Source organism: Carassius carassius, chromosome 5, assembly GCF_963082965.1.
Source record: "Carassius carassius chromosome 5, fCarCar2.1, whole genome shotgun sequence".
NCBI classification, from domain to species: Eukaryota; Metazoa; Chordata; class Actinopteri; order Cypriniformes; family Cyprinidae; genus Carassius; species Carassius carassius.
The window spans coordinates 35,058,377-35,080,736 of record NC_081759.1 but is presented as its reverse complement, the minus strand read 5'-3'; the positions used below and the strand labels follow the sequence as shown (position 1 = coordinate 35,080,736).

The window sequence follows — 22,360 nt, the reverse complement described above, 5'->3', positions numbered from 1 at the left end:
AAAGAAATTTACATAAAATAGGTAATTTGTCTCAGCACAGTTTGAAGATTTTGCATTAAACCAGTGTGAATATACCAATAAACACACATACACTCAGCAAAAACTGTAAGTGGAGTGGTACCATCTCAAAAGTTATACACTTCAGATAGTGATATGTACTTTAATTGTAATACCATAGACTGTAAAAAAATATGGACGTAGTGTCCATGACGTCACCCATAGACTCCTCAATAGCGGTTTTGAAGCCTAAAGTGTGCAGAGCGGGCCGTCGCCATCTTGGCAGTGCGTCACCGCGCGACTCTCCCGGATAATCGAAAATGGGCAAAAGGGCGGGAGCTGATTACTGAAGCCACGCCCGCCTAGCGCGACGGCATTGTCAGCAGCGGCAATCCACCTGTCACTCAAGTGGTCACGCCCTTAATTATGCAGAACTTTAAGGCTTAATATAATTTAAACGGATGAGTCGATGAATTGCAGTTTTAGTCACTTCCTTATTGGCTTCACGAGAGAGAGCGCGAGGTTGCCGCTCGACTAATACGTGCCTTTTTATGTGTTAGAATGTACAATTTAGGGGTAGATAAGATACAAAGCTTTTGCACTTATGGTACTGCCCCATTGATAGCTTTGTACCTGAGCTGCAACTTTCTTCTGAGAGTGTACATCATAATCTGTCACTGATTCACACAAATATGTACGTTTATGCTCAGTGGGGTGTCTGATGAGTGCAGCATTTGTGTTTGGGAGCTAGACATCTTTAGTCCACAGCACTCATCTCGCATTCATCATACATGCATTGTTGAGCTCAGTGCTTGATCTCCTCTTTTGCTCTCTGTTGCTGTACTTTCCTCTAAGGACAAGCCAGTGGGAGAATTTCCATGCTTGATGATTGGAACAAATGCTTAAAATTTACAACTGTGATTTAGTAAGGTTGAGTGAATGTACAGTATGTATATTATATGAACATATATTAGCAGTTTTATTTGAAGACAGTAACCTAAAAAATACTGTAGAATATAAAATGCATCAGATACCCGAGTTTTGTTGCTATGTTTATAATTGTGTACAATTATATTTCTAGTACTGTATGTTTACTGTGCACACTACATATGCTTCTTATGCATAGTGTGTACTAGATTTGTCAAAATGTGCATTATACAGCAGTTTACAGATTGAAATGCTATGTCCCATAATGCAATGCAGCTGACTTGATTTTCCATTTCCAGTTTGATGGATAAATTGGATCTTAGTGTTAACTTCACTTTTTTGTGGCTCATTACTGTATCCTATTGACAAATACTTGACAATATTTGATGAGAAATGCATTTGGGTGCAACATATGTCTTGAGGAGCATATCAGTTTCATTTATGTGTGGGATAGCTTTTACATTCTCAAGTTGAAGACGTGCTCCATAAGTTTATGAAAGTTTCACATAATAGATTTTAGAAATATTATAATATATTTGTTTTTGCATCTAAACCACTTTCTTGAAGGGGGAAAATTGCTCATCGCCTTGTCATAACAAATATTTTCTCAACAGAATTTAAATATAATTAACAGAAACTTAACCCTGGTAATTTGGCTCCTAATTAGCAAAACAAACAAAAAAAAAAAAAATAAGGTAAGAAAAATAAAGAATTGCCGAGATATGAGAAAAAGCGAATAATGGTTCCGCTCGGACGAGCTTTTGTTCTGTGGTGAATCACGAGCAGGATAATGAGACCTGTAGGGAGGTGTCTTCATTCATCTCTTTTCCTTTGAAGCACCTGAGCAGATGTTTAACCTGAACCCAACAGGACAGGCTTCCATAACCCCTTGCCTCTCAGTACATGACCTGACTACACCTCTCCAGATTTGGCAAACTACAATTTATTACAGCTGTATTAGATTAGATTAGGTTACTTTTAGGAATTCAGTATTTCTGTCCTGTTTGAGATTAATTGGCACTTGACACATAAAAGAAGCATTATGTCAGTCTTTTGCTCTTCTCTGCAGTAGGCATTCCATCTCTTATTCAGGACTGAACTCCATTCTTAATCTCTTTCTTACTGTGGATGTCTTTGTTCCTGCGACCAAGGGAGGGATGGTTCAATTAATCAGACTGACAGCCTTTCTGTCTATTTATTGCTCTCATTCTGTTTTCCTTGAGCATCTTCCTTGTTTCTCGTGTTTCCGATGGCTCAGAGAAGAGTTAGCACTGCTAGTTTTCCCTCCAACCAAAGCATTTCAATAACCACTTCTAGGAAACCTCACTGTTTTAGCTCTTGCTGAGGTGTGTAAAAAGTTTTTTAAATGTCAAAATATGTTGTCATAGCTATGTAAAGGCCTTCTGTTATGCTGAAATGGTTTGTCTTGCCATAATGATTAGTGACTCACTAATAAGTACGTGAAAATGCAATTTTGATTTGAGTTGGAATTCTTTTTTAGAATTTTGTATACACTAAAAAATCTACAATGTATTCAATTAACAAATATTACAATATTACTACTAAAGTCATCTTAAGGTGACGTCATTTAAGTCATGAAGTGAGGGTTTTTTTTGTTTTTTGTTTTTTGGGTAATGAAATATTTCGATTTGATTTCACCATGTTGCCATAGTAGGCCCTGGGAAATATCGAACTGCTGGCTGGTGCTTTTGACCTATCAGAACCAAGTATTTCAGAGAACCGCGCGATAATCAGCTGCAAGTAAGCCTTTCATTGGTTGATTTTTCTGTTTGGTTTTAGCATCCCATGGCAATAACCAAAGGCAGGACTATTTTGGGAAACTTGCTTGACAACAGTAATTATTTTTCACAGTTTGAAAGAATGTAGAGTGCTGTTTCAGGGTATTATATATTTCTCAGCTGATGTTGATAGATGGAAAAATGGAGTCACATCCGGCAACATGTCGAACAGGTCAGTGACTATATGGGTGAACAAGTGGATGGACATCTGACAGACAGAGGAACCCCCGGCTGATGTGAGGACCAGTGAGTAGTGCGATGCAGTAGGATCTAACTTGATGTGAAAGCACTGGGCGAGTGGAGTGGAGGAGGTCGAGGAAGGAAATTTCGCCCCTTATAAATGAAGATGAATGTTTGCCCATGGGTCTAGGTCACTGATGCATGAAGAAATCCACCATACAGCGTGAACAGCATTCGCCTGTTCTCCAATGAGCATTAAATACAGACTAACATTACACACAATCTCAACTGTCCTTAACATTCAAATTCATTGCTTCCATCATTTTTACGCAGATGAATCATATTTCAATTGGATTTTCATTAAAAACCATTCCTTGCAGATGTTTTGACTGATTAATAAAACCGTGGTTACTGAAGTATCAAAGCAGATATTTAGATGAGGTTTAGTATTGACTTGAACTGAGTGTGACCTGAACATTTCCAGGAAGGTTTGATGCCACATGGGAAAAGGCTCTCTTTTTTAATCTCTGTAAATGTAAATATAGTGTAGAGTTATAAATAGTGCATAACAGGAGAGAAACTTATTAGCTTTTTTTCCCCTGAAGCTCCCGCGGGCCATAATTTCACACTTCTCAGTGTAGAGAAGACCTTTAACAGCAGGAAGACAAGCGTATGTGATGGACAGGGCTATTTTTTACTACTCACTGCAAGGGTTTTTTCTGACTGAGGTGATTTGCCAGAACAGACACTTGTGCAGCAGGTCAGTAGCCTATGCTTTGTTTGATGCACCTGGGATGGGGATGGGGAGATCTTAAAGGAATATTCCGGAATATATTTACAATTCTATCGACAGAATATTGTTGATACCATAGAAAATATTTTCAACTCAAGGAAAAACGTGTACATGTATAAAATCAGTGAATAATTTATATAAGACCCACACAATTCCATTTTAAACCCTCCAATCAACAAGAACTAAACTGATATTGTATAAAATAAGCACATTCCGCCTTAGTGTTTGCAAACTGTTGGTGTTATTCTCTATATTAATGTGACATTGCTGCTAATAAATATAATGCCAATACATATACAGTACTTTTATTTAAAACAGAATATATCCTTTTAATATTCCTTAAAGTTTTTGTATACAGCGACAAAACAACCTGATTAATTTTCATAATTTTTCAGCTGAAAGTTTTTGTTATTCCCCCACCTACATTTTTTTACTGATCTAGTCCTACCTGGAATGGAATTTCTCAGATGAGCTCTTGGTCTTTTCTAATGCAAGACAAATTAAGTTCTATGTTTTGATAGTTTTAAACACAATTTTATTGAAATTATCCAATAGTACAATAAAAAAAAGTTGACTGGCCACATACATGCTACTGGTACCCAGAGATATTTTGCCAAATCAGTTTCATTTGCGTATAAACTTGTTTTTCTGCACTGATTCAAGACAGGAATACACTATTTGCAGTTGATGCCAAAGGTCAGAGCCAGTCTGCAGATTTTGGGCATATTTGGCAGAAAATCATGTTGTTTATTTTGGGCACAGACACAGATGTATTGAATTTTTTTTAGCTTCAGACTATCAAAGTTAAATTGCTATCAAAGTAAGCATTTTTAGCACATCCCTTGGCAGTAGATAAAAATAAATAGTTCCTTTAGGAAACAACAGTGAAATATGTACTGTAGTATACAGAATTGTCAGTTCCTCGTTTGATTAGTGAATAATTATCATATATAAAGATATATAAAGTCTTCAAGTGTATGGTTCCTAGTTTTTGAAAATCTGTTCAGATATTAAAAGAAGTGTATTCCACCTGAAACACGCCGTTGTTTCATTTACACATTGATCTAGATCACTCTGCCTGTGTTTTCAAATCGAACATCTTTTCACTTATAATAAATTAATCACTAATCAAAAATAAAACTTTTCAGATTGTGAGAACATTTACCTTGATTTAGCCTTGAACACATTGTGTGATTTACCAATGGAAATAAAGTCGTCATCCACCACGTCTTACAGTTGCCACTATGAAGAAATCCTATTAGCAACCAAAAAGACACTGTGACCTCCAGCGATTTAATCAGTGTCATTGTGAACACCCCTTTAGAATGTTGAGGTGACGTTGTGTTGTTTTCAACAAAGAAGAGGTGTTCAGGGCCAATGACAATTTGTTGGTGATGGCGAACACCCATTAACCCAAGGCTGCTGTTATCTCCACCGCCACTTTGTTGATGCGCTGTGAGTAATGAACTGCTCTGGACCATCTGAAGTAAACAATCATCTCTTTTTACTAGCATTAATAGAGAGGTTGTTGTTCCAGCACAAGGTTGCAAGCTGTCTCACCTCTTCCCTAGGCTGTTTCCCCATTAATGATGCTAATGAGCCCCTCAACAGGGGCGCTGAATGCAGACTTAATGATGGCTGTGATATATTTGGTGATACACTCGTGGTATTACGAATAACTGTGGATCTTTACCGCCTCAAGGCTGTTGCTCCTGATGTCTAGGAGGACAGAGTTATTTACTTATTTTAACTGCAGCAAGTTTGTTAGGGTCTGGGGAAAGACTGTGATCAATGCCAAGATGAAGAAAACATCAGCCGTTTGACATATGAGATTTTGTTGTCTAGGTAACAAAGTGCAATAAGGATGACAAATGCAATGCCATTATCCATGGAGCAAGTTGTGCTTGCAAGTGTGTGCTTAGAGGTCCATTCTAGAAAGGTGGTCTTAATGTTCGTGATGCCCAATCTCTCAAAACACTAGAATCACACAATAACTGGAGTAAATGCAGTGAGGCAAAAGTCATTTTGGCACTCAGATGAAATGGAGGTTGATTTGAAACATGACAGCCTGGCCAAGGTGGATTTAAAGATCGTTGTTATGTCAGCAGAATATGACCCACCTTTCAAATTTAGCTCAATATTAGTAGAGGAATACCCTGGTTAAAAGTTTCAGCGGTGGATGGGTGCTTAAGTTGTTAAAACGTCCTCTGAGGCACACAGAGATTATTTAAATATACATTATTGACCTGTCCTATTCAGCTACTTCATGCTCATAAATCACAGACATGTCCCATATGTCAGCTGTGTGCTCAATATGGATTTGAAACTTTGAATAACTAACAGTGTCTGATTCTCTCTCCTGCTGTGTTTGAGTGATTTGTGTTGAATTTAAAAGCATTGTTCATCCAGAAAAGAGAATTCTGTCATGATTTTGAATTTTATTTTTTCGTCATGATTTATTTATTTATTTTATTCAATGGGGGTACAGTGTTGTTTTTGAACCCAATGACTTTAAATGTTTGGAACAGTTTTATTCAACCTCATGTCTTTTCAAACTTCACTTTTATCCTCTTTTAACCTTTTTGGCTTTATTTTTATTAATTTTTTTTCAATGGGGTACTTTGTTGTGTTGTACCCCATTGACTTTCATTGTTTGGAAACATGAAACTTTTTAATTGTGTTTATTTATTTATTGAATTAACTACGGTTGATTGTTTGGAGTTTACACACACACATTCAAATAGAAAATGTATTTCATTTATTATAAAAACTATTAACAATAAGGATTATAACAGTAAGGGTTAAATTGAAATATATACTGTACAGGGACATATTGTAAAGGTCAATATCACTCATGCCTCAATCACAAACAAACACACACACACACACACACACACACACACAGAGAGAGTTGGGTCACCTCCATAGTCACAGGATCATCAATAACTGTCTCTTCAGTAATTGGCCGTCACCGTACTCTTTGTAGAGGAGATGAAGTGCTTGTTTGATACAATTATGTTACATTTACTTTTCAATTTCAGCAGCAAAAAGATTTCATAGTGCACACAGAACCTCACCACACAAGACCTAAGCATAGCACTATTACTTCAAGTGCACTTTATTTTACAGTACGTGTACTTACATGTACTTATAATGTATTTACAGTGTATTTATCTAAGAAAGTTCTGGTAATACAAGGTAAGTACATGGGGTAGGGTTAGGTTTAGGGATAGGTTTAGGGTTAGTACCTAGTTATTACATAGTTATTGTAATTACTATAATAAGTACATAGTATGTACATGGGGAACAGGACTGTAAAATAAAGTGCTACCATTACTTCTATGCATAAGTTCTGAACTATACGACATTTTGAAGGATTATATGTTCTGATATTTAAGCTTGCTGAAGTGCTCCAATTCTTTATTCCGCTGCCACCCCTCCTCAAGCTCACACACACCCTAAATGTGCCATCATTTCATGGTGGCTTGAGGGGATGAAAATGAAAACACCATTGACATTAGGCTGAACCAATCCTACCACTTCCACACATAAGTTCATTAGTCCATACCAGACACAGATGGAAAATGGCTACTGAAAGAAAGCTGGATTGTTCAAATGACAGGCGTTAGATTAATGGCCTGTACGCTATATGTTCTGGAATTCTGAACACGCACGATGCATATGGTGCTGCAAGGTGCCCTTCATGTGTGACATTGCAGTGATTACAAAACTGCAATTCCAGTTATGGCGTTGCTTGCAGTGTATTTCTGTAAATCCATCTAGCTCTATTCTTGTCATTTCTCTTTGCTCTTGTCTAAAGGTTTTTTTTTTCTTTCTCTCTTTTATCATGTTATCATACTCAAACAGTTGTGACGAACATGTGATGCCAGCAATAATGCAATATCTCTCTTCCTCAGATAACAGTGTTTCGGATGGGATCAGAGGGACACCAGGACATTGATCTGGCCATTCTAACAGCACTTCTGAAAGGTAATATTTCTACATTTGTGGATACTCATTTGTATCTATGAACTTGAGTTTAAATCAGGATTTTCAACAGGGGGTCTGCAGTGGGGATATTATTTAATATTTATCAGATTTTTGTGGGGGAAAAAATAAATAGTGGTTTAAATATTGTAAAATAATGACGAGGGCTATCTCAAACATCTTTATGTGAATTCTCAAGTGAGTCACAGAAGTGTCCTCCAGGTTCTGTCTGTCAAAACATTCATAAAACTAAAAGAAACATTCCCCATCTTACTTATAATGTTATGTCTTCATAAATCGATTGCATCCAAAGAACAGAGATATTTCTGATCACACATTAACTTCCATTTTACTGCCCACCAACTTTTTAGTGCCTGGAATTGTCAGGTTAACATTACATTTAACATTGAAAGGAGTGAGTAAAGTGCAAGCTCTACTGGTGGTGCTTCTAAAGACCCAATTTTAAATCTATATCAAAATATGGGATTCCAATGAAGACTTTTCTTCAAGAGCTCCATGAGTTGCTCTGAAAGCCAGCAGCATGGCTTTTCAATAATTCATAGTACTGTGCAGCGCATCTAAAGAATGATTTACTCTTGCAGTTCCTACAGGAGCTCTCTTCTTTTTCCTAAATTAATGTATAAGGGATGTATATCAGTTGGTATATAGTAAAAAAAAAAAACTGTTATTTGTATTGTATTTTTGATTCATTTAGGCCATATTATTTTACCATAATGCTTGCATGTACTTTATAATGCATGCTTATTGCTATCTTAAATGTCTTTATAGCAACTAAGTGAATCATTTGATTGCTGATTTAGAAAGTATATGAAATGCTAATGGCCGGAATCATGGAATATTATATCACGCTTTTATCACTAGCTCAGTCTTATACTTTTTTTTTTTAATTGAACACACTTGTGAATATCTGACAAATACAGAACGTGTCAGGATTTATTATGATGTAGTGTGAAATCAAAGCAGGAACATAAAGCTAACCTCTGCTAGAGTTCAAAGCAACAGAAAACAGCAATTAAAGCTTATCCTCAGAGACTTAATTATACATAATTATGTGACCAATCTTTGCTGATACATTGCTTTCCTGTTGCTGAGGACTTATTTCATCTGGCATTAATATAGTTACTAAATACATCATGAACTTCAAAGCACAAGGTGCCCCACATGGCCATTTCCGAGTATTACAGACCTCCATGTCCGTATTTTAGGTTTAACAGCCAATAAACGGATTCGGGCAGGATATTTTCGAGCACTTAACTGAGATTATGCAAATATGGTTTAATACATGGCGACACCTACACAACCCAAGGAGGTGTCTATTTAATAGACTGTATCTGGAAAGATTACCCTCATAAAAGTAAATGTAGAAGCCCCAGGCCAGAGTAAGTAAAGACAAATGTCCTGCTGCTCAGGGGGAAGGTTTATTAGCTTGAAGCAGGAGCGGAGCAAAAAGCCAGAGACCCTGGAGAGTGCTTTCCTCTATGATTTATCTTTATAATCAGCTTTTTAAACAGGCATAACGCTATGCATTGTAATGATGTGAGAGCTGGGAATTCCTTAGGATTCTCCGCTGTGAGAGGCGCTTGTCAATCAATAGGAGTTAAGGGGGTTAAATCATGCAAATGATTTTGAAGACATCAGAATGTCAGATTAGAAATCGTTAATAGGCATTTAGTTACACACCACAATGCATCCATCATTGTATACTGTACGCTCTCATTAACATATTCCCCAGGGCTTTTAAATATGGTTTTGTTAAAGCAAATTAACTAACCTTAATTATGTGCCCTTTTGCTTGCCTGTCTAGGGGCCAATGCATCAGCTCCAGATCAGCTGAGCCTGGCTTTGGCCTGGAACAGAGTTGACATCGCTCGAAGCCAGATCTTCATTTATGGACAGCAGTGGCCTGTAGGCAATATCCACACACTCCAACTCTGTAACTCATTTAGATATAGATACAGAGATATTGATTACAGAGGGGACGAGAAGCACTTCTGTGTAACTCTGTCACTAATTAAACACAGTAGATGCTGTGATGGTGATCTGCATTTCAGCCAGATTAAAGTTCATGAAACTGATTCATTGCTGTGCACCTGTATGTCTGTTTTATTGTGTGCCGGTGGTGTGGGTTCTGGACCTGTAAGCTTTGTTTGTGTGTGGTTAGGTGGGCTCTCTAGAGCAGTCTATGCTGGACGCACTGGTGCTGGACAGAGTGGACTTTGTGAAGCTGTTGATTGAGAATGGAGTGAGCATGCACCGCTTCCTGACGCTGTCCAGACTTGAAGAGCTCTATAATACGGTAATGTAATCAGATTTGAGAGAGATTTTAAATCTCTACCATATATACACTAACATTCAAAAGTAAAAAAAAAAAAATTTAAAATATATTAATCGAAGTAAATAATAATAATAAAAAATTAAAAGGGATTATTTCAAACCATAAAAATAGCACATTATAATGATTTCTTTCATCATGTGGGACTGCAGTAATGCAACTTTGCAATTACAGGAATAAATAAAAATTGTACAAAATCGATAGAAAAAATAGTTATTTTAAATTGTGATAATATTTAATTATATTACTGTATCTTGAATGGTAAAATGCATGTGTGTGTATGTAATTTTTAATACTACATGGATAGTATTTTAAAGTTGATAGCAGGTAGATTTAGCTTCATAAAGGCAGTTCCCCCAGTATCATTTACACACCCCTTTAATTAAACAAACCCTTTTAGATAACAACAATACATGTTCTTATTTGTTTTTCAAGTACTATTTGTGGTTAGATGTAACTGATTGTTAAAGGTTATACTTGTTTCTGTTTGCCTTAAATAGAGGCATGGTCCATCCAACACCTTGTTCCACCTTGTCAGAGATGTGAAAAAGGTAAGAACTCACTGTGCATGCAGCGGAGTGTGTGTGTGTGTGTGTGTGTGTGTGTGTATGTGTGTATCTGTATGCATGTGTGAGTGGATGTCAGAATGTGAGTGTAGGTGGTAGATTAGTCTTAGATTTCGCAATTAGCAAAGGTGTCTTTCTTGCTATTTAGCCCGACAGAGAGATTTGACCAATTAGTTGCTTTTTCTGTCTGTGTCCTCTCTTGCTCGTTTCAGTGATTTTCAGATTAAAAAAACAGTCAGAACAATGGGTTTGTTGCTTCTTAGGGTGCTCGTGTGTAGTTCGTTTTTCTTAATTACTATTCCTAAGTGCATTTTCAAGGGATAATGGGGCACACAGTTGCATTCTTTTTGCACTCTGGTGATTTTCGCAGTCTTTATATAGTGACATTTGTGCATGAACTGCATGATTGTGCCTTCATGCATGATTGCATGAAGGCACAAACCTTCTCTGTGTCCCTAAAGATTAACATGATGTATAACATAAAATGGGTGTTGCATCAACTGATTCTATCACAGCATTTCTTGCACAAATGAAATGCAGCTTCACCTGTGATTCTGATCAGCCAGTTAAAAGCCTTTTGTGGCATTTGCTGAGGTTGAAGTAATTAGCCCAGCTTAGAAGATCTGTGGTCGCTTTGCTTTGGTAATTACAGAACCAGAGCAGAGTCTAGTTATCATAGTCTGAAGGCAGGATGTGGGATGTACTTTTGCTAAAAGGGATTTGGCCCATACATCTAATGAAAGGAGGAATCTTAGGTCTTCATGTTCGCTTCTTGTTGTTAAGTCTTACAAATTAAAATTTCAACACCCTGATAAGGATTCTCTAATTAGAAAAGCTTGCTAATATCGGCATGAACGATGTGTCAAATCATTAAATTAGCAACTGAGGCATCTCTCCTTATCACTTCCCCCCGCTCTTTCTTTGTCCTGCCCATTATTGGACTCCATTCTTCTCCTTTCTCTCTCCTACGCTCCAACTCTTTATTTTTGTAGAGAGGCTCATTGTTTTTTTACGATCAATTCAATATGGCACCAAACCCTGATTCTAGACTTGCTTGGTCTCAGTGGGATGTTTGTCCCTTTAATATGATTCTGTCTCACTGACCTTGTGTGTTCTTTCCAAGCAAGAATATCCAGGGTTCAGTTGGATCTACCTCAAGGTGAATCAGAAAATCTTCTTCAATTGTCTTGATTCCTTCTAGTAATATATTGGTGTGTTTGTGGTGTGAGAATGTATGGGTGTGTATGTAGTTGAGCGCATGGGTTGTTTCTGATATTACCATTTGTTTGTCTTTTCATAGCCAGAACTGTTGAACAGATACAGTATTGCCATAAGTAACCTTTTTGTCTTCAGGGTAACCTGCCCCCTGACTACCGCATCAGCCTGATTGACATCGGATTGGTAATGGAATACCTCATGGGCGGAGCCTATCGCTGCAATTACACCAGAAAGAGATTTCGGACCCTCTATCATAACCTTTTTGGACCCAAAAGAGTATGTTATTAAACAAAATGGCATGTAGCTCTAAAAGGGCATAGTACTGGGATTTCAAGAATGAAGTTGTAACATTACAATAAAAAAGATGTCATGTTTAGCACCATCCACTACAGGAACAAAAAGGTTGAAAGGTTGAAAATCAGTCTCAGAAGTTTGGAGTCAGAAAGGTTTTGTTTTATTTTGTTCTGTTTTGCCTTAATTTGTTTTGTTTTGAAAGAAAAGATAAAAGAAAAAGATAAAAAGTAACATTAAATACTTACATACCAAAAATTTTCTTTATAAAAATGCAGTTCGTTATTTCTATTTTCTTAAAAAATACAGTATAGTCGTAACTTTTAAGAATGAGTTTGAAAGGTTTAGAGAATAAAGGAGTCATAACATTATGAGATTAAATGCATAGTATACCATGAATAAAACTTAAATAACTTTGACATTCCAACATTGTATCTTTATTCTCAAAAAAAAATCATAAAAGATCTATTAATAGATTTTCTGAATATTATGAATATTATGAAAACATTGTATTTTTATAAGTAATATTAAAATATTTAAATAATATTTAAATTTTTGTAGTTGGGTGATGTCCCATAGAAATATACATTCGCTTTTAAATGCAATACAAATACATACAATACATGCTTTTTATACTTGCAGATTATTCCCTTAGTTTCCCATAATAATAAAAAATAATAATAAAAATCAGCAAGACCCACCTGGTAATAAAATATTTTACATCAGAGTTGCCACATAGAGATGGCATATAACAAACTAGATACTCTGTGCAGAGCAATATTTCTATATAGCAGCACTTCAGCAGTAAACAGGAGTCAATACAGATTCTCAAGCCACTGACACCTGGATGATATCTAATTTTCTCACACATTTTAAACAATTCTGATGGCTCAAACATCTACTGTAAGCAGTGTTGGGAAGGTTACTTTGGAAATGTAATAGGTTACAGATTACAAGTTACCCCATTTAAAATGTAATAGTAGTGTAACTTTTTTAACTACTTTAATAAAGTAATGTAACTAATTACTTTTGAATACTTTTTGATTACTTTTCAAAATTTCTAATGAATTTTTATTTGCAGCTGTTAATCATTTTCAAACATTATACCATGCAGGTTTAACCTTAAAGTAGTGCTCAATACTGTCAGACTTTCACCATCCTTCACTTGAATTCAGATGATCACATTTGAACACATCCACCACAAAATTAGACTTTAGTACTCCCTTTTACTTTGAGATTGATCTGAAGATCAATGTAGATTTAAAATCATAAGAAATTGTTTACAGATACTGTTTTTGAAACCAAATCCATATGAAACACTGCTTCTAACAATGGTTTGGGAAAAAAATAGTTAATAAAAAAAAATAAAAGCATATAGATCAACTCAAATACAGTTATCTAATAAGTATGTGTCCTATTTTGTGTACTAAACTCCTGAAACATTGGTGTCTTTTTATGATATGATGATAGTTTCTCAAAATAAGTAAGTGACTCACAGCAGTTCTAGAGATTATATTTGTGTTGAGGTACTCATATATTGAGGCAGCAGAGGCTGAAAACACTGCGAGCTTCAGTAGGCCTATGTGTAGTAAATGAAACCACATGTCTGTGCCATTAATTTCCACTGGGAAATGAAAAAAAATTAGGCTGGGAAATCTCACACACCCACAACACATTCTGAAACATGGTCAACCCTATTTTGTGTATGGACCTGACATGATAAAATGATTTAAATCCTTAGGTTGGGGACATGCAACATAATTAAGAGTTCTCTCCTGAACTGCACCTTCACTTCCATTATCCATCCATCCTCTCATGACTTTAATACTGAAGTATTACTTTAAAACATTTATTTGGCAAATTATTTACCACTTGTATTTAGTTTTACTTTAAATTCCAAGGTTAAACTACGGTTAGTGCCATACCATAGGCTACATTAATTTTCGCAAGGGTTGTGTTTTTTTCTGCATTAGCTCCACCTAAACCTATGATAAAATATGATTATTTGTCTGCTAAATTACTACTGTAACATTACAATAGATAATAATGATGTCGTTTATACAGTATTTTGAGTGATTGAGAGAAATGTGCTGCTGCTGCTTGACTAAGTAAACAAAGATAAAACTACAATAGCATCTTTACAGATTAAACTGACCTGCACTTGAAACCCTGAACAGTATTTTATCTTCTCTGCTCCAGCTGTGCGCTTCCACAGTCCACTCCACTCTTTCCCTCTCGCATTGATTACTGAGTCTGATCCAAACCGTTTGTCGGAGGCGCGGAGAGCGCGCGAGCCCAACCATTGCCAGTCATGACTAGCCGATTCATGATTTATTCAAGATTTAATTATCAAATGGCCGATTCGGAAATAATCGCTTTAGAACATTCGTCAGACAATTAAACAATAATAATATTAAAATAGCGGGCCAAATCGTCTGTCAGTCCACCGGGAATTGTCCCGGTTCTCCCGATGGCCAGTCTGCGCCTGATTTCCACAGACACGCAGAACGTGCAGGATTCATATATTTTCATTTTGCGGCTTAATATTCACAGACACTAGTCCATATCGCGTTTTGGTTGAAGTTTAATGACCTACTTTTTGTTTGTTCGTCCAAAATGTGCCATATTCCGTCCGCGTTTGGCTAAATTCCGTTTTTATGACTGGATTTTATGAACCAGACTGTGTTTTCCGCATCGCGTAAATTATAGGGCTTTATGTCTCAGTGCAATTTGGGAAATAAATCAATTAAATCTGTATGTGGATGTGTGTACATTTTCAAATGTAATCCCCTTTGTAATCTTTAAAATTTTCATAAGTAGCCTAACTGTAATTTAATTACACATTTTTTTTCTTAGTAACTGTAACTGATTACAGTTACATTTATTTTGTAATTAAATTACGTAACGCCGTTACATGTAACTAGTTACTCCCCAACACTGACTGTAAGTCACAAATCTCAACCTTCTGTTGCAGAACGGATTTCAGATGTGAGGACATTAAACATTGCTGCTCCATCACACCAATGTCACAGGAGCATTTTATCTGTACTTGTAGATTGCTAGTACACAATGTGTGTCTGATAGTGTGTTTTCATAAAAATCTATTTGAGCACTTTAATATTGTGAGTACATTTTATCTCACATGCACATTCGCACATACATAGTTCTTCATATGGCACCATATAGGCTTAAAATAGATCAGACATCTGTGGTGCCACCAGAGAGATGCTCTAAATTTATCATTGCATCGCATGAAGAATCCTGTCTACTCATTAAACATGCCATGTTTTTACATGTGCACCTGAAGGATGGTGAATTGGTTTGGAAAATGTATAAATCAAATCTAACGTGTCTTGTTATTTTTGTGTGTGTTGTAGCCAAAAGCCCTGAAGCTGCTTGGAATGGAGGTGAGATTTATTTCTTAATTTAATGTATCCCACTGCTTTCCAATAAAATCCCCACTGGGTTTCATTGAAACGCTTTCTTTAAGCTCTCCTTTGATTTAGAGGTTTAGATTCAGGTAATGAAGGTCCACAATGAAAATGCCCCTTGTATTGCATGTTCAGAGGTTTCCACAAAAACAATTCCACAAATACTATAACTACCTACAATTATCTTACATTTGTGTTTAATGGTCCTCTTTCTATCAATAACCAGAATACGGATATAAATTATAGGTCATTATTATCCTATTTTTCTATTTTAATATTAATATATTTTTGTAATAATAAGTATATATAATGTTTAATAACTAGGTACAGTAGATAGGCAGATAGATTAATGCAATAATTATAATTTTAATAAATAAATAAATTAATAATAATAATGTTGCTGTTACTCAATATATACTGTTGAAAAGTGCAAACCAGGGTGATGAATGACCTATAATTTACATTTTCAGTGGTGGTTATTATTTTTATAGGGAAAAAAATAACTTAAAAAATCTCTATCATACAGGATGACATGCCTATTAGGCGAGGACGTCAGAAGACCACAAAGAAGCGAGAGGAAGAAGTAGACATTGACCTGGATGACCCAGAAATCAACCACTTCCCTTTCCCTTTCCATGAGCTGATGGTTTGGGCAGTGCTGATGAAGCGGCAGAAGATGGCCCTGTTTTTCTGGCAGCATGGCGAGGAGGCCATGGCTAAAGCGCTGGTGGCTTGTAAGCTTTGTAAAGCAATGGCCCACGAAGCGTCAGAGAACGACATGGTCGATGACATTTCACAGGAGCTCAATCAAAACTCAAGGTATGAATGTAAAGATGTGTTATGATGACCCAGTTACCTTAAGGATGAGCATTTAGATGAGGATTTGGGGAGACCATCTGTTATGTGCCAAACTGGCATCCCATCAAAGGCACAGTGACTGACCACAAAGACTTCACAAAATTCACAAAAGCCTAATGTGAATGGTCTTTTAGTAATGATGTTTGAGACTAGCTTATCCTGCTTCTACACCTAAAACACGCTGCTGCTGTTGTGTGTGTGTGTGTGTGTGTGTTAATCTTGTGTGTTTATGTGCATAAAAATGTGTCTATGGCACAGAAATTCCATCTTTTTTTCTTTTTTTCATCTATAAGGGAGTTTGGTCAGCTGGCTGTTGAGCTGCTCGATCAGTCATATAAGCAAGATGAACAGATGGCCATGAAGCTGTTAACCTACGAGCTGAAGAACTGGAGTAATGCCACCTGTCTGCAGCTGGCAGTGGCTGCCAAGCACAGGGACTTCATCGCCCACACCTGTAGCCAGATGCTTCTCACCGACATGTGGATGGGACGTCTGCGTATGCGCAAGAACTCTGGCCTAAAGGTCAGATTCGAGAGAAAGATGGCTGAGACTGTAGTCTCATTGACTTACATACAGTAATATCAGTTACTAAAGATAGTTTACTCTGGGTTCATATTTTTTTACATAGTATATGGTACATATTCAACATATATTTGGCATATACAGTATATGGTGAAACGGTCTGCTAAAGTAAGTCTTTTCATAGCTGAATCTGCCATTTGAATTGTACTGTATTTACCAAGTCTTCATCGTTATGAGACCAGCAACTGCTGTTTCAGCACTCTAATATTTCTTAATCAGTAGTCTAATTATCATTCCTACTCAAAAGACACCAAAATGACAGGAACGTTTGCTGTCATGAGATGTGCAAATTAAACTGGTTGGCTATGTACAGAAATGAAATTCACAAAGCTATGGAAAAATACCTTGTTTTTAATGAAAGCAGTATGAACTGACATGATCAAAATTCTCGGAAACCATCCAATAACTGTTAAGAAGAATATACATTGCTGTTCTTGTTGCAGCTCCTGATCAAATGCTTTCAACTGGGATAATAATAAGAAACGTTTCTTGAACATCAAATCAGCACAGAAATCAGGAATAAAGGCTAATGACAATTCAGCTTTGCCTTTAGTCCTTTTAAAACATTTTGAAATAGAAAACAATCATTTCAAATTGTGATAATATTACTGTTTTTACTGCATGTTTTAGCAAATAAATGCAGCCAACCCCAAACTTTTACAGCTTTAACTTTATGCTGTATACTGTATAGCAATCCCTAAAAACAAGCTGTGCAGGGATTCTCCTTGCGATTCTCTTGCTTTCTGCATGAATTATTTCTGCCTTTGGTTCAGACCTCAGTGGTGATATTGGTGTTTCATGTCTCACAGGTGCTATTGTATCAAGAAAGAGTAAGCATTGTGTGACAGCAGGAACTGGTCTATTGAGTACTAAATAATGAAAATAACAGTGGATTTTTCTCTAAAGCTCTGTGTTGGTTTGTTTCGTCCCCCAGGTTATCTTAGGCCTTCTCCTACCCCCCTCCATATTGAGTCTTGAGTTTAAAAATAAGGACGAGATGTCGTATATGCCTCAGGATCAGGACACCTACCTGCAGGAGAAGGATGTGGATGAACCTGAGAAACAAGCTAAGGAGAAAGAGGAGGACGACATGGAGTTCACAGTAAGATCTTACTGTGAGACGCAGTACAACTCCGTGGTGAGAGCATCCACCTTAGCCTCGTTTCTTAGCTTGTAGTCTTAACACGCACATGCACACGCAAACACACATTTAGGCACATCTGCTCTGCTCTGTGAAAGCCCTACCTCCAATTTGGCCTCTCAAATATTCCTCTGGCTTTATTTTGTCGTGGTTCCTCTTCTTAGCGATCCGTACCAAACCCTGCCGTTTTTTTGACTTCCCCACCCTACACCCTTTTTTTCCGTTCCTCGTTGTCAAAGCGAAGACGCGTGGTTGTGGAGTTGTAGCGTGTCTCCGTCTGCCTCTGTCCTTGTCTCCTCTCTGTTTCTGTTCTTTTAGCGAGGGTCTCGTCTGAAGTACGGTACTGTGACTGAATGCTCCCCGTGTTTTTATCATTCACGCATCTACAACACCATTGTGCATGTCGAAAGCTTGTTTTGCATTGTGTTAAGCAGCCTTGATCTGACATCTCCATGACGACAACCTTCACTTTTAAGTTGAACCAGAAGTGCCTTTTTTCTTTCACAATAAAACTGCAAGGATACTGCAGTTCAATCTTCCATTGTGAAGTATCAAGTGTTGCTCTAAAGCAGTGGCTCTTGAACTGTTTCAGTTGGTGGACCACTTAAACAGCCCCAGATATGTGGGAGATCAAGAACTAATGTGCAAATGATCTCTTACCCTTTATCTAGAAATCTTAGACTCAATTTTACGGTTCTATAATTTTGTTGAAATTACCCATACGGCTATGTTTAGCTAATAAGCCCAAATGAGCCGTGTTTGCTAACTTTTTTTATGTTCATCATATTACGAAATATTACTTTTATTTAGTTAATTTTACAAAATTATTTATTTTGTCTTTTACAATGAGCATAAAATACTTTTATTCATACATATTTAAAAATCATATCAAACCTCTAAACAGTAGTTTATCATAATTAAAGAAAGACAACAACAACAACAACAAAACTTTACAGATAAATTTTAACCGCCAGTTAAAGTAATTCATTGTTTTAGGTTATTAAAAAGTCAATTAATTCAGTGTTGGTGCTTTCTGTCAGTTACGTAGTTATTTATTTACTTGTGTTTCAAAATCAAAATCAGCCAGTCAACTCACGGACCTCTTGGAATACTCTACAGTTTGAGAACTTCTGCTTTACAGAAACAGGTCAGCCAAAGACACTCGTTTAGAAATGTAGTAAGACTACAGTTCATAAAACGTGACTGGGTTGACCTGATCTTATACAACACGGTTCCGAAAACTGAAGCTTTAGCCCTCACTTCACTATGAATATACTGTGGCTGTGAGGTTACAACACAAGATGACAATTGTATTGCAATTTATCTGAATGCTCTTCCAGAAAGTGCACTGTTATTGCAAGAATTTTTCTCTGATGCAACATTGAAACGCCTGTGTCAAAATTAGATCTTCATGTGCCTAACATAAGCTGTGAAATAAACTGTTTTCATTGCATTTAGATTGACAATGTGTAGTCTGTAAAACTGTAGCTCAACCAAATAGCTTCGACAGCAGAAAAGTTGTTGCAATACAATTCTGCCATGATGTCCAAGAGTGCACCATATTTTTCCATTTACGGGATAAGCTCCCCACTCTTGGATTAAGGATGTGTGCAAATAACCCATGACACTGGGCATTTTCATTCCTCTTTTCTTTCTTCCTCTCTCTTTTTGGCACACACTCTCTCACTCTCTCTTTCTCTTTTTCCACACGACCATTCCCAGCCGAATCATCAATGCCCAGTTCATAGTGAATATCTCACCTTCCTCGGCAGAAGTATGTCTTTGCAGTGTTTGAAACCGCTGCATGCAATTCTGGGTGAGAAGTCACACTATGTAAATGATGTGTAAAAGTAATATTTTCTATCTTTCTCCTCTTTCTGTCCTCTTTACTTTTCCCAGGCTATGCTGGGAAATGTCAGTTCAGAAGCATCGCGTAAGAAACAGGTGGAACAGGTTCAGAACCGTCATCGGCTGATTCCATTGGGTCGCAATATTTACGAGTTTTACAATGCCCCTATCGTCAAGTTCTGGTTTCACACGGTAAAGTCCCAGCTGTGCCCTTATTTAGTATAAAAAGGCATACAGTATTGTTCAGTGTGTTTAGAATATCAAATCTATACGAACATCAAAATACCTTGTGTGTGAATTCTTCAGAGAAATGTCCTCTGAAATCTTTCACTTGCAAAGACATTCATATCAATAGATTCTGCATCAAGTCCAGGGGGAAAAATGTTCAAATGCAGGCAAGTAGAGATCAAAACAGCTGCAATTTTTTTTTTCTTATTTGGCCTCATCTGTTTTAAATATAGGCCATGAATCTGACAAATCTCCAGGCTCCTAAAGATGAAAAAATCTGCTCTGTGTGCTGTATCTTTATTATTTACTTGCTCTTTTTTCTCTCGTTGCTCGTACTCTCTCTCTCACACACACACTGTAATATTGTAGTGTTTCCACTGAACAGTATTTCTGTTCTCTGCTGTTGAAAGTGTCAATCATTCTACCGTTTTCACAATAAAAATGTTGCAAAGAAAGAAAGGGCATTACCCTAAGACACCAGTGAGAACTCAAGTGATATGTTTTTTTGTTGATCCAAAAGAAATAAATAAAAATAAATGTTATGCACTTATAAAGGTTGCTTTTATTGGATCAAAAATACATTAAAAACAGTAATATTGTGAAATATTTTTAAAATTTAAAATAATTTGTTTTCTGTTTGAATATAATTTTAAAATGTGATTGCAAACCTGAATCTACAGCAGCTATCACTTCAGTCTTCACATGGTGTCACATGGTCCTTCAAAAAATCATTTGAATATGCTGATTTACTGAAAAAAACAACTTACTGATTCCAAACTTTTGAACTGTAGAGTATATTGAAAATGTAATAGAAATAGAATTTAAAAAAAGAAAAATTCAGAAGTATATTAACATTGGTGTAAGTAAAACATAATCTGGGTCAGAATGATGATGTATTCCTTCACTTCTTCACTGTGAACTTTTCCCCTAATCATGATGCTGTGTCTTCCCACAGCTGGCTTATGTAGGATACTTGATGCTCTTCAACTATATTGTTCTGGTGAAGATGGACCTGTGGCCCTCTCCTCAGGAGTGGATTGTTATTGCCTATATTTTCACCAATGGTATCGAGAAGATGAGAGAGGTGAGACTTCATTAGAACTCAGTGAGCCTGATTCGATCCCTGAAAAGTGGGAAAAGTCTAATAATTTAAATTGACATATAACTACACAGCTGGTATTCAGTTAGAAACTCCAAAATGTGAACGATATACAGACTATTACTGCCCTCTTGTGGAAATCAGTAATTGCAAATACTTTCGCTTTGTGGAGTTACAGTATGTCCCTGGTTTACATTTGCTTTGAAAAATGAATTTGCCCAATATCCACCTTGAAATATCACCACTGTCAGCTGCATTTTTAAATATGTTAAAATAGAAAACAGTGATTTTACATGTAAAAATATTTCAGAACATTATTGTTTTACTTATTTGTTTTTGGTTAACCATTTTGAAAAGGTCATGTGTCCTACATGAAGGCTTTGACTTGTTCTCCTGTCTCTCAGATCCTCATGTCAGAGCCGGGGAAGCTCCTCCAGAAGGTGAAAGTATGGTTGCAGGAGTACTGGAACATCACGGACCTCATGGCCATCCTCATCTTCTCCTTTGGGATGGTGCTTCGCCTGCAAGACCCGCCCCTGATGAGCTACGGGAGGGTCATTTACTGTGTCAATATAATCTATTGGTACATAAGATTGCTTGACATCTTTGGAGTGAACAAATACCTGGGTCCATACGTCATGATGATCGGCAAGATGGTGAGGGAGACTGATAGAGCGCTGCTTCAATAATTGCTAAATGTTTTATGGTTTCTAATGCTCTTGATCTGTCTTATTCCCTTCCTTTCCACCTTCCTTCTTTGAACGTAGATGATTGACATGATGTATTTTGTGATCATCATGTTGGTGGTGCTGATGAGTTTCGGCGTGGCACGGCAGGCTATCCTCAATCCCAATGAGGACCCGTCCTGGATGCTGGCACGCAACATTTTCTTCATGCCGTACTGGATGATCTACGGAGAGGTGTTTGCTGACCAAATCGACCGTAAGGCTGGCTTATTGCTAACATTTACCTTGGGTACAGGCATGGGCATTTTGGGTATACTCGATTTCTCACTCAAGCACAGCACCTCAGGCTTCACGTCTCATTACGGATCAGCTTTTA

General features: G+C 36.9%; 1 protein-coding gene across 5 annotated transcripts in view; it reads left to right on the top strand.

The window, feature by feature from the left end:
- The window catches only part of trpm3 (transient receptor potential cation channel, subfamily M, member 3), a 116,926-nt gene that overhangs the window by 87,681 nt on the left and 6,885 nt on the right, over positions 1–22,360 (top strand). For 3 of the 5 annotated variants that reach the window (XM_059550916.1, XM_059550911.1, XM_059550914.1), the window contains exons 9-21: positions 7,614–7,686; positions 9,509–9,609; positions 9,866–10,000; positions 10,537–10,587; positions 11,956–12,096; positions 15,489–15,518; positions 16,069–16,361; positions 16,694–16,922; positions 17,917–18,120; positions 20,023–20,163; positions 21,155–21,283; positions 21,703–21,954; positions 22,066–22,240. In XM_059550916.1, the coding sequence (XP_059406899.1) occupies positions 7,614–7,686; positions 9,509–9,609; positions 9,866–10,000; positions 10,537–10,587; positions 11,956–12,096; positions 15,489–15,518; positions 16,069–16,361; positions 16,694–16,922; positions 17,917–18,120; positions 20,023–20,163; positions 21,155–21,283; positions 21,703–21,954; positions 22,066–22,240 (1,954 nt within the window). The remainder of the gene's footprint in view (positions 1–7,613; positions 7,687–9,508; positions 9,610–9,865; positions 10,001–10,536; positions 10,588–11,955; positions 12,097–15,488; positions 15,519–16,068; positions 16,362–16,693; positions 16,923–17,916; positions 18,121–20,022; positions 20,164–21,154; positions 21,284–21,702; positions 21,955–22,065; positions 22,241–22,360) is intronic. The other 2 variants (XM_059550912.1, XM_059550915.1) reach the window with 1 other exon arrangement.